Here is a 13,188-nt window from a genome sequence, read left to right on the forward strand (position 1 = left end):
TGTCTGAATCCATTGTTCCACCCAAGATGATAATAGGCACAAAAATAGGTGAGCAAAATATTTGCTGCTCTGCGACCAATTGGAGACCTTACTAAAACCTGAGCGAATTGTGTCTAAGCACAGTCATCATGACCCTGTAAGAGATCCATATATTACCATAATCTTCCTTCTATATATGGATTCGAACTAATGGCTTCCTTCCCGTCGTGTTCTCATTTGTGTGTCTAATGTACCTGCATGTAAAATATCAATGAGCTGGTCTGGATGCACTTACAGGGTTTCTGGGACTATGGGCACTGATGGCGCAAGTCATCAATGTTTAATAGATAGGGGTCACAAACTGACATCCAAGCACCTATTATCCGAAAAAACACTGCAGAGATAGAGGAGCCGCTGTGGTATGTACACTTTGGGGGGGGGGGGGGGGGGGGAAGAAAAAATAATAATGCACCAAGAAGGGGTTGTTTGAATCAAATGAAACTCCATTCTCCAACACAACCATAATTGGCTCCCAAACAGAACCTGGATCCGTCGCTAAAGACGATACGGTTCCAGTCCATGGCAGTCTAGGTCCTCGTTCACGATACCAATTCAAACATAACGGCAGGACACGTAATGGGCAATGTGACAAAGAACTTCCATCTGCAAAGCGGCTGTAAATGGTCTGCAGGGGTTTTGCAATAAAAGTGCCACCTATGTCCAGATGGTGGGCAACAAAACTATTGGATGTGCTTGTGCTCAAACGATCCTCTCTACTGGTGGTCTGTCTGGACCGTCCAGAACCTGTTCACCATGTGTGCGTGCCCTCACGTTACCACTGCTCTAACACCTCCCAACTTGGTCAGAACAACCCAGATGACGGGCAGCTCGTGAAAACGCCCATCCTGCTTCTTTCATACCAATGATGTGCCCCTCTCAAAAGAGAAAAAAAAGTCTTTGCGGGCATGGTAGAAGCCTGAGCAGTCAATGATCTCTTTTGCTGTGAATCTAAGCAAAGATTTAGCCCAGTCAATGAGAAAAATCTGTGTGCGGATTTCTGATGCGAAAACGCCCATTGACAGAGCTAAATCTGTGTAAAAAGCCTAAAAACCGTGGCAAAAATGTGCGAATTTTGCCATGGTTTTTAGAGGTGAAATTCCGGTTAAAAGAAAACAAAAATGTGTGAGCATACCCTTGCAGTACAAGCTATGGGGCCGAGATTTTAAAAAATTGTATCCGCGTGTAAAACTTTTTCCTGAAATCCGCAGCAGAACAGAGATACGCGGTGTGGAGTTTAAATAAGCAGAAGGCCAATTTATCTTGTGTAATTTTAATGGGGACTCCACATCCTTAAATGAGGGGGTGAACTCCACACCAAGAGAGTTCGCTCATTGGTCAGTTGCTCGTCAGCCCTTTTACTCATCCAACCGTTGGGCGAACAATCGCTCACGCACGCCTTCTAAAAGTAAATTTACACTTCAGGTTAATTTTAAACTTTTCGAATAAAGTTATTCCCGTTCCTAACCAATAAAACAAAGGCTACGACGTCAAAGGAGCTGAAAATAGAGAAAATCTACTTGGATTGTAGACACTCTTGGAATATGATGAGCCTTTCTTGAAGACAATGACCATCAATAAGCTCGGAATGCCATGAGGGAGCGGCCGGGAAGACATCCTGTTTATCTCTGGAGGCTTCTGACAACCATGGGAATGACGACTGAAGGAAGCACTTCAATAATAAGATGGGCTACAATGCGGAAACCGACCCCTCCAACGCAAGAACAAGTGAAACAAGACTTCAGAAGCCACCCACTCAGATTTCCTCTACCTAAGGGAATGCAACAAAAATACCGGATTCTGCCCTGGAGAGCTCAGTCGCAGAGATAAGGAGACATTTGTCTTTCTTTTCTCTTGATAACAATACGTGAACGGGATGTGCGCTGGGACAACTGATAATCTGTACAACATATGCGCCTCAAAATTTTTGTTATATTTGCTTTGCTGCCAAGTATGACAGGAAATGTAATGACACCTGCCCTTATTCTTCATATTGACATGCAAAATTTTTTTAATTTTTTAAAAATCTGGTTTCAAACTTTATTTTTGTGTTTATGCTTCACTGCAATACTCCCATAGTTGTAATCCAAGACTTTTGATGATTGGATACTAACTCCTTCCTGAGACAGTAGCTAGAAGTCTATGGAGCAGAGAGTCAAAAAGGGGATATTCAGTATCCGATCAGTGGGGGTGCAACCACTGAACCCCCCGAGTGACCATGTGAGCAGGGGTCCCAAGTGCCCCCCAAATGAATGAAGAGATGGTCATACATGCATGCTACTGCTTCATTAATTCCTACAGAATGCCTATGGGCCGACCGAAGTTAGTTGAGTGCTTGTATTTGGCTACCTCCGACAGTCCCATAGAAATGAATGGAGCAGTAGTGCACATGTATGACAACCACTTTATTCATTCGTGGGGGGGGGGGGGGGGGGTAAGAAACAGGACTCCCTCCAGATAATTATCTCATATCCCTTAAAGGTAGACTGGTGAATGTGTATAATCTTGCAGATATCAAGTACAACAGCATCCAGAACACATTTGCAAAGAACCTCAAACTCCACCGCAAGGACAGCAACAAACATGAAAGCTATTTCCCTTCATCGGACAATTAAAGGCTGAAACCTGTTTTCATTTCATTGTAAAAAAGTTGAATGGAACGCATTAGTAGAGGTCTGTTCAGTGGAGTGAGCGTGTGCAACATACAAAGCGTAAGCACACAGAAAAAGGGTCACTTATAGGAAATACTCTGGGTTAAGCAAAAATTGTGTACACAAAATAGTGGGCCGGTAGGGTACAGTTTCGCCTTGTGGAGAGCGCCCAGTAGGCATGAGGAAACTTAAAAAGGCCATGCAATGCTTCTCTGGGAAATTTGGTATGCAAATTAGAGATGTTATAATACCTCAGCAGCGCCACCTGTTAGAAAGCAGCTTTCCTACAAGCCGATGTCCGACCTTTAAACAGGACTTGTAATATGACTGGGAAAAAGGTCTTTTCTGGACCATATAGACAGTTGTTTTGGTGGTTTTGCCCCTCGTCAGTGTACAGTAGGCTGGTGGCTGGCTTAGTGAGAGGCCTATGATGTGGCTCATGAGGTGTATAGTTCCTTCTTCTGAAGCCCACCTAGGAGGTGTGAGGAGGTCACTGCATAGCCTTAGAAAAAACTCATCATGTCTACTAGGTGGTCTGCACAAGGAGAAACTATAGCCCTCCCAAACCACATCATAGGCCTCTCTCTAAGCCAGAAACAGACATTGATGAAGGGCAAAATTTCAAAACAGTCTGTCCTGTACATGGTTATCTTTTGCTTTTGGAGAAGACTATGGTTTTGGCTTCTATTCCCAGTCCTATTCCAAGGCCAGTTATAAGGTTAGACAGTGACATGTAGGAGAGCTGCCTTCTAATAGTACAGCACCTTGGCAGTGCTATCCATCTCCCAGAAGTTTGTTGCATGTACCTACCTAACTTTTTGTATTCTGCCACCATCTGTGAAACTTCTTACTGCTGGGCCGCTAGATACGTTATACTTGTTAGATTGGTCCAAGTGCTGTAGAATATAGTCTATCCTGAGAAATACCTGCTTCCGTTAAATATATCAAGGGTCCAAAGCAATGAGCTTGTATGTACAATAGTATACCTTACAACACCTGGAAAACCAGTTGAGAATTGTAACTACTAGAATTTCAATGGTCAAAATCACAACTAGTAAGCAATCCGAAACGATTACTGTAAATGCCAGAACTGGAGAATGGTCAGTGTCTCATACAAGGAAGAGAAGTCCTCAGAGAAGAAGTGATTCAGCGCCTCGGTCCCCCCAAGTGACAGCTGCTAATGGAGACAGAACATGAATGACGACATGCAGCAATAATGATGAAGATCAGATTGAACAGCAATACACCCACACACCCGCAATTAAATATAATCCAAGCAGCTAGAGCCTTTATAAGCAGTAGGCACATGAGAACTCAGACGCAACTTCCTATATAGCTGCATAATGGCTACAAAAACATCTGGCAACATTTCAGACAACGGGCTGACATAGCGAAAATGCACGTCTGTCGGGGATATTTACAGAGACTGGCGTACCAACTGCAAGCTACGCCAGTTGGCATAGTAGCATGTGCCATATGGTCTTCCCAGGCACACCCTAGTTGAGGGATTCAATGCATGGCCAGTGATCAGTCCCAGGCTGCTGCTGCCATTGTTTGCCTCCACACCTCTAAACAGAATACTACTACTGTAGGGGACACCACTTCTGCCTTACCCATACTTATGGCAGTAGGGGTTGCAATGCTTTATGAAGATGTTATGCAGTACGTCAGATACAATTAGCTTTAATGCATACCTAAATCACAGCACAATGAAGATTGACAGTTCCATTTCTTCTATTAGGGTCCGTCGACGTACGGTTAATTTGTTGGCAAGAGTTTGGTGCAAATTTGCAGCAGATTTTTCTCCTTAAATTTGAATTCAATTGAAAGGGCAAAATCTGCATCAAATCAGGTATGTGTGACAGCATACTTAGTATATATTAGTCGTCAGCAGCCTGTCATTCTCCAGATCATGTGACTATAACTCATCAGCTACTGACTGCTTTATATGATGCCAGTGTAAACTACCAGAGACAGCTGTCCGTGTATGAATTCTGGCTTGCTTTCAATTCCTAAGCATTGCTTTACAAATTTGTTTAAAGGGTCAAGCATTAATCTGAAGGAATGCTGCCCTCCTATAGGTGGCGCTGCAGAGGTATTGTTTCATCTCCCTAATTTGCATATTACCCAGAGGAGCATGCATGGCCTTATAAGTCTCCTCACTCACCTTCTCAGTGCTCTCCCTAAGGAGTGATGTTACCCCTCCTAACTACCAAAGAGGAAAGCTTGCATTTTAAAGCGCTCATACTGTCTCCTGTATTTACAGCTCTATTTTCTTGGGGGGATCTAATGGGGATTCAAAAGGTGGAGGATCCCTCAACTATACTTTTATTTGCATTAGATTTCATATGGAGGGATACACAGGTATTTTTTTCCTGTAGGTTTCTATGTATACAGAGATAATCTCCCCAAGAAGCAGATTAGCACTCAGGCCATATATGGATGGTGTCAATTGCTGCAGTGAGCAGCAAAATTGGTAACATAGCACAACCTTCCAAAGATGACATGAAGACGAGAAGGAGTAACAAGCATTTTGGGGCATAAAAACCCTTCTTCAGTTAGGTGGGGTTGGTACAGTAGTAATCAAAATGGGTGTAAAGCTGTACCTGCAGGGGTTAACAGCGACTGCACTACATGGAGTAGGTGTGTGCCTTCCAGCCGTGTAGAGAAGTAATCACGGCTGGCCAGCACACAGATTCTCCATGTAGTGCATTTGCCGTTAACCCCTGCAGGTACAGCTTTACACCAATTTTGATTACTACTACCTTCAAGCTAAACTGATGAAGGGGTTTTACGTCCCAAAACGCGTTTTACTGCTGGTGGTTTTAAATAAAAGTTGGATATCAATCCTTCTCAACTGCACGTCTTCTTTGAAAGATCGCGTGAATTCACCAGTTTTTGCTGCTCGTTACATCTGAACCTTTTCATGCCCACTTAGTGGACCATATAACTGGTTGGTAGCACCTCCATACCAGCTTATACATTTTTTCTCCATCCCTCGCGGCCTTAAAAGATAATCTGGATGGTCATGCAGACATGCTATGAACGTTATGTAGATCCTTCAGACACAGAAGCTACTGTAGATCTGAGAACTTTGGTTTCATCATAACGGAGTCACATGAAGACCCTCAATAAGTCATGGCCTCCTTCAAGATTCAAAGGAATTTAAGTGCAACTATGTTCTGTACCCGCTCTACTTAAAAAGGGGGTCAAGATTTCCTGCCAACGCCCGACACAGTCTTGAGCCTCTGTTTTTTTCAACTTTCTGCATCTCCCATAACTCCTACATTGTTGTCTAGAACTCAGCTGAAGAGTTGGGGATTTGTCTGCCAATCTACATTGCAAAGAGCACAGTGGGCGATCAAGTCTCTGCCAGACAGAAAGAAGCACAAGTCATTCCCCCTGACCAAAACTTATTGTTTTACATGCTCCGGTATTTAAGAGGGAAGGAGGAGGGGGATTGGGGCACATTTGTTTAATGTATCACCCTTTGGCTTCTCTTGAGTTTACTAAAAGGCTACATACCGCAGTAGGAGATGGCGGTAATACAGTATGTAAAGCTAACAATCTACAGCATGACGAGCGCTGGACACGGGAAAGGTGGGCTGATGTGTCATTCTCATAAGTGCAATATATCCCACAGCACCGAGACATTCTGCTTCAAGGTCAGAAATGCAGCAAGTTAGTATGACATCTGGAGAATTATTTACAGCTTGTGCCTCAGGGCGTGAGGCCGGGAGTATGACATAATCCCATTCTTCTTCACAAATGAGTAATAGACAGCGTGTGCCTTTCTTGTTTGCCTTGAGCCTCCCTGTAACAGTCTGTTATCAACATCTAGTTCTTAATAATTTTATATGTGGTTTGCTAGTGGGAGCAAAAATTCCCACTTATCAAATATGCATCGGGGATATTGAATTTTATGGCGAGCTATCCATGCCTCCACATCGGGAACAACGGATGCGGCTATCTTTTGGGGAAAGTATTTATTCTGCACATCCCAATGTCAGAGACTGGCTGCTGAAGGCATAGCTTTGTGGCCCATCACCACTCTGGACTGACCAGGCAGAGGCCACAATACACCTTATACATTATCTATTTAGGGGTTAAAGTAGGATTTAACGTAAGGCAAGGAGTAGCACACAGGAAGCCACTAAGCCGCCCTGTAATGGACAATGGCCAGACAATACTGTAGTTGCAACCATTTAGCTATTTGCCATGGCTAATAAGCAAAGACTGTCCATGAAATAAATGGGCTCCAATCATCTGAATGGGTGGCCTGTAGAACTAGATTAACTTTGCAGTTGAACAGGCAGCTCCATCTGTACATGACAGACTTAGCTGATAGTCAGGGGTCGCAGACAGCGACAAAAAAGCAATCCATACAAAAAGGATGTCAGGAGAGTAACTGTAGTTCCCACTTCAGCTATGTAGTTAGCTAAAGACTCCTTCCTCATCACCATCTTCACTTAGCTGCATAGCTGAATTAGTACCTATTCTATACATTTTTGAGAAGAAAAAAAATAATAAATTTAGGTGCGGCTACTCTTTAGGCCGTATGCACACAGGGGGATTGGATTCCACATGCAGGAGCCCGAAGCGGAATCCGACCCTGAGCCTAGCCGGCATCCCTGCGTACCTGTATTTTCTTCCTGTACTGCGGATGGTTCGCATATTTCCTCATTGGACATACGCAGTGCAGATTTTTGGTTTTTAAACTCCTGCTTTTCCTGCGTAATTCGTGGCCTGTCCGTAGTGTCAACTGCGGACGGGCCACGAGTCTGATGGCTTGACTTCAATGGAACAGTCTGTGCGGGAACCACAGTAAAATGGAGCATGCTGCGATTTTTCATTCGTGAGCGGAAACTGCAATTGTTTTCCACTCGTGCGCACGGGGAATCATTTTTCCATGGCATACTATGGAGGGTTAATGCTGCAGAATCTGGAGGAAAGTTACCATCAGGCACTTAGAGAGTTAACTACAGATGACTGCCCTGACCTTGACAAACAACTTTGTGTAACATGGGTTTCAATCATGTGAACTTGTGGTTAGAGCTATTTGGCTGTATATCTGCAAAAGCAAAAAGACCGAGTGAATTGTAAATTGTGCTTATTTTGGAACATAGAAAAACACGAGCGTTCCAGTTTTTTCTCCCTGTTTATTTACTTACAAGCACGGAAGAGAGGATGGCGAAACACCAGCCGGAATACGGTCAAACACTGGGGAAGTTCTAATACTACGGGCTATAAGGCCGAGGTCTACAGCTCTTACATTGGGCACTGTGATGCCTCCATAATCTGGTTTCTGTGGTTGCACGGTCATCAGATAGACTAGAATAGATTATACCGAGGAACATTCCAAAAGCGAATGAAGCTCGGAGACGCCGACCCCCCGACCCGATATTACCACCGTTTTCATCAATGTGGTCTTGTGTGTTGGTGATAGAGTTTGTGATTGTGCACATTGCTTCATGCAGGGGCCGTGTATTTAGTATCAAGGATGCACCCCACTACCACTATATGAGATCATGCCTAAATGGGAACTTTAAAGAGGTTTTCTACTAAATACATTTATCCCTTTTCCACAGGATAGGTGATAAAAGTATGATCGCTTGGGGTCTGACAACTGAGAGCCCCAGAGGTAAAGAGAACAGGGGTCATAGAGTACCCCAAATGAATGGAGCAATAGTGTACAGGCATGTCCATAGCTCCATTCACTCCTATGGCATAGCCCAGCTCTCTGGTTTGCCATGAACATCTACCTAGACCATGAACACATCGGTGATCACATATGCGCACTGCAACTTCAATCACTAGGAGAACTCTGGGACCTCCGTTCTTATAAAAGTTGGCAGTGGTCAGACCCCCAATAACCAGTTAGTGGGAAATCCTGTTAAGGCTGTATTCATACGCCTATATTCCCGCGCAACTTTTGTCCATGTCCGAGAGAAGAAAAAAAAAAACCAGAAACAATCCTAAAACATTCATTTGAACGGGTTCTTTCACAGGAGCGATTTTTCACTCAGACCAGTGGTCCGAGTTTGCAAAATTGCAGCTATTGCATGTCCTATTTTCATGCAAGTTTTACGCAAGAGCAGGTCCTTTAACGAGCGCTGTCCCACACATCGTAGAGCACACAGATGGGGCGTCCGTATGCTGTTCGATGAGAGTTGTACCTGAGAAATTTGGGCCCAACTAGCCCTCAGCTGTGTGAATATGGTCTTAGGTCGCCTACACACGGACGGGTTGGATTCAGCATGCGGGATCCCGAAATGGTATGTGAGCCTGTGCCCACTCAGTGTTCCCTGCGTACCTGTCCGGATTCTTCTTATCTGTGTTGCGGATGTGCCGGTCATCGCGCTGATGCCCATGCGCAGTACAGATAATGCCATGCCATCACTAGGCGATGATGCAGATCCCATAACCTTTCCGCAATGGTCTTTGCGGAAGGGCGGTGGGTGGGACGGCCTCTATTGACTTCAATGGAAGCCGCCTGCACGGAATACGCCTCAAAATACAGTATACTGCGATTTTTCGTCCGCAAGCGGAAAATTGCAATTGATTTCTGCTCATGGGCAGGAAAAACCGCTTTTCCATAGCATGCTATTGGTGGTATTTGCTGCGAAATCCGTAGGCGGATGCCCCATCTGGATTCCGCAAAGCAAATCCATCCGTATGCAGCCGGCCTTAAGGAAAGGTTTTCTTGATCTCAAAAAGATAGCATTAAATATACAGCTCCTCCTTAGATCATAAGACAGCAAAACGCATGACGTAGGCTCTTGCTCTGTGTGCATTTCCTTCCTTTTAATACTGCAGCAAAGAAAAAAAAAAAAAAAGAAAAAACGCAATAGTGAAAACATATGAATTTAAAAAAAAAAAATTTAAAAAATCTGATGGATTTTCTATGGGACCCCAGAAGTTTTTTTCACATATTTTTATGAGTATCTACCATCAAAGAAAAACAGTTGACATTATAATAAGTGTAACCTGGACATACAAAAGTTGTATCATCAGTAAGTGTTGTGGACCTACCTGCTAAGGCCTTGATGCGGGATCGCTCAAAGAGTCTGGCAGAGCTGTTCTCATTGTCCCATTCGTCGTCCCAGCGATTGTTGACATCGCTGTACTGCTGTTGTATCTCAATGTTGTCAAAGTCTGTTGCGACAGCCGTCATTCTGGACCTCCCTAACCGATCATCAGCTACAACTCACACAGATCTGAAAAGCAAGCAGAAATGACCGTTACTGGAGGCGACCCTCGGGAACAATCCTTAACATGCAAAACGCTTCAGTTCCACTACATGCAAGTAGCAGAGGACACCCAACAATGACAAACAGACAATTATGTAAGCGTGCGCTGAGTCTATAATCACCCAAGAACGTCAAAGACATTCAAATGTAATTTTCCTAGCAGTTGTTTAATTTAGCCACAAATGGTATCAAGTTATTTTTCAAAAAGGGACGTTTTTACCATTACCAAAGACAAATTTTCCCTATGCCCACAACCAAATGACAACCCTCACCAGTTTCTGGTGGACACCTACTAAAAGGGAATCTGTCACCGGGTTCATGCTGCCAAAACCAAGTAAGACCTGCCCCCAGTATGACAAGAAACGCCCACGAGCTAACTGGTCCGATGCCACAAAAAAACAGGATGGTTGTAGGTATCCAGTTTCCCCAAAAATAAGACCTTCCCTGAAAATAAGCCCTACCATAATTTTTCAGGGTTTTCGAGGAGGTTCGAAATTTAAGACCTACCCCCCCCCCCAAAAAAAAACAACAAAACACTGGCTCGGTAATGCCACGGCTCAGGCAATAAATAAATCCCGCCTTCACAACGCGATGGCTTTTTTGACCGTTGCTCTGCCAATTAATGCAGCGCTCGATGAACCTATCACAGCCATGGCATTGGTTCATCAAGTGCTGCACTGATTGGTTCTCGAGCGCTGCTCAGCCAATCAGAGCCATCGCTTCCTTGAGGCGGGATTTATGAATCCCATAACCAGGAAGTGATCTTCTGTGGGAGGCAGAGGACTGCAAGAAGCGTGTCAGAGCCCTGGAGAACAGCGGGAGGGACCTGGATAGAGCTTGCCACCCAAGTATAAGACATCTCAAGAAAATGTTAACGAACAAAAAAGAAATCAAAATCAGTATTTGGTGTGACCGCCCTTTGCCTTTAAAACAGCATCAGTTCTTCTAGGTACACTTGCACACAGTTTTTGAAGGAACTCAGCATGGAGGCTGTTCCAGAATTCTTGGGAGAACCAAGCACAGATGACCTGCGTTTGTAGTTTGCTCAAATCCTCTCGACTCCATGTAATCCCAGACAGACTGGATGATGATGGGATCAGGGCTCTGTGGGGCCATATCATCACCATTTATTTATATAGAGCATGCATATGGAGCACTTTACACCACTTCATATTTTCTGTCTCCATTGGGGTTCACAATCTATAATCCCCTATCTGTATTTTTTTGGAGCGTGGGAGAGAGAGAGAGTACCCGGAGGAAACCCAGGCACACTCGGGGAGAACATACAAACTCCATATCAGGACTGCTTGTTTCTCTTGAAGCTGAACATAGTTCTTAATGACATTGGCTTCAGATTTTGAAGGGAAGCAAGTATGATGTGCCTTTCATCTGCTGCACTAAATTTTCTTGGCCATCCACTGCGCCTACGGTCTTCAACATTGCCCATTTCTTAGTGATTCTTCAAAGAAGCTAACAAGGGAGATAGAATAATACCTCCACAGTGCAGACTTGGAACAACGGTGGGCCAACTGTGTTGAGATGTCAGAGGACCATGTTGAAAAATAAATGGAAAGTAAAAATCAAAAATATTTCTTTCATAGTTAGGCTTGGAGCTTTTGTGATGACCTTCACATACGAAAAAGGTGATTAGAGATGAGCGAGCATACTCGCTAAGGCAAACTACTCGATTGAGTAGTGCCTTATTCGAGTACCTGCCCGCTTGTCTCTAAAGATTCGGCTGCCGGCGGGGGAGAGCGGGAAGGATCGGAGGGGAGATCTCTCTCTCTCTTCCCCCCCGCTTACTCCCGCAACTCACCACTCACCCGCGCCGGCAGCCGAATCTTTAGAGACGAGCGAGTAGGTACTTGAAAAGGGCACTACTCGATCGAGTAGTTTGCCTTAGCGAGTACGCTTGCTCATCTCTAGTGATCAATATAACTCATCTGATATAATTGGTTAAGGGTCTTTATCACAAGTATAAAGACGTTTCCAGCAACTGGACCCAATTAAAAGAAAAAAAACAAAACAAAAAAAAACACATACTTTCAGTGATGAGCGAGCATACTCGCTAAGGGCAATTGCTCGAGCGAGCATTGCCCTTAGCGAGCACCTGCCTGCTCGAGAGACAAGGTTTGGGTGCCGGCGGCGGGCAGGGAGCTGCGGGGGAGAGCGGGGAGGAACGGAGGGGAGATCTCTCTCTCCCCCGCACTCTCCCCGGCTGACTGCTGCAACTCACAGCTTCCCCGTACCGGCACCAGAACCTTGTCTCTCGAGGGGGCAGGTACTCGCTAAGGGCAATGCTCGCTCGAGCAATTGCCCTTAGCTAGTATGCTCGCTCATCTCTACATACTCTCCTCTATCAGACCCTAGAAATGGAGGCAAGCGGCTCAACTGCCCAACACTGGCTTTTGGGTAGGCGGCTGCCAGAAGCATGTGACCGCTAAGAAAGAATTTAAGGACACAGTGTCACGTCCCCAAACTGGCATAATGCTGCCCAGAATATGAGTGCTGATGTCAGGAGGGCCAACGGTGACGTTGTTACCTCTGATTGGCCCAGGCGGTCACATGCTTCCGCCCAGCAGCCTACCTGGAAGGCGCGGCAATGTGAATTATTCCACTTTGCTTCGGGAGTTCGAGGAGCGGAGAGTACCATATTTTTTTTTTAAATTTTACATGGACCAAACTGCAGGAAAAAAATTTTTTTAATTCATGTCAACACCCCTTTAAATCATAGCCCTGACTAGAATTCTACAAAACCCCTGACTTTATGCAAGTATACCTACAAGAATTGATGTTATTTTGAAGGCAAAGGGCGGTCACACCAAATATTGATTTGATTTAGGTTGCTCTTTTGTTCATTCGCTGTGCATTTTGTTAAAGCGAAGTATATAAGAGCCTGCAAATACAAAACCGCCTCTCCAAATTATTATGCTGGTGCCAACAGAACCCTAAAGGCTTCTGGGAAAACACATTAGACTCTGTGCCAAGCCACTCACAAGAAAGCAGCAATTGTAACAACTTTTATTTACAGCCGCAGGAATCAGGAGATTTACGACTCGCGCATTGTCACATCTTTGTGAGTCGAAGCAAATGGCTTTTCACGAATGTCACACAACTTGAGAATATCTTGGGAAATTTAAGTGCGTATTTACGGCCTTGTCACAGACCGCCATCCTCCGCGTAGTAATCCTCTTCTACAGATCTACGTTGGATTAAACACAAGTGGGCACAATGTAGTGCACAGGATGTCC

The 13,188-nt window shown here is 44.6% G+C and overlaps 1 protein-coding gene across 2 annotated transcripts in view; it reads right to left on the reverse strand.

Annotated features, from left to right (window-relative positions):
- Positions 1-13,188, reverse strand: part of SPTBN1 (spectrin beta, non-erythrocytic 1) — a 174,499-nt gene that overhangs the window by 121,650 nt on the left and 39,661 nt on the right. Inside the window, exons 2-3 of one of the 2 annotated variants that reach the window (XM_066595715.1) lie at positions 9,720-9,904; positions 6,509-6,530 (exon numbers count right to left, since the gene is read on the reverse strand). In XM_066595715.1, the coding sequence (XP_066451812.1) occupies positions 6,509-6,530; positions 9,720-9,861 (164 nt within the window). In that variant the 5' untranslated portion in view covers positions 9,862-9,904. The remainder of the gene's footprint in view (positions 1-6,508; positions 6,531-9,719; positions 9,905-13,188) is intronic. The other variant, XM_066595713.1, reaches the window with a different exon arrangement.

The sequence above is a fragment of the Eleutherodactylus coqui genome, chromosome 3 (assembly GCF_035609145.1).
Source record: "Eleutherodactylus coqui strain aEleCoq1 chromosome 3, aEleCoq1.hap1, whole genome shotgun sequence".
NCBI classification, from domain to species: Eukaryota; Metazoa; Chordata; class Amphibia; order Anura; family Eleutherodactylidae; genus Eleutherodactylus; species Eleutherodactylus coqui.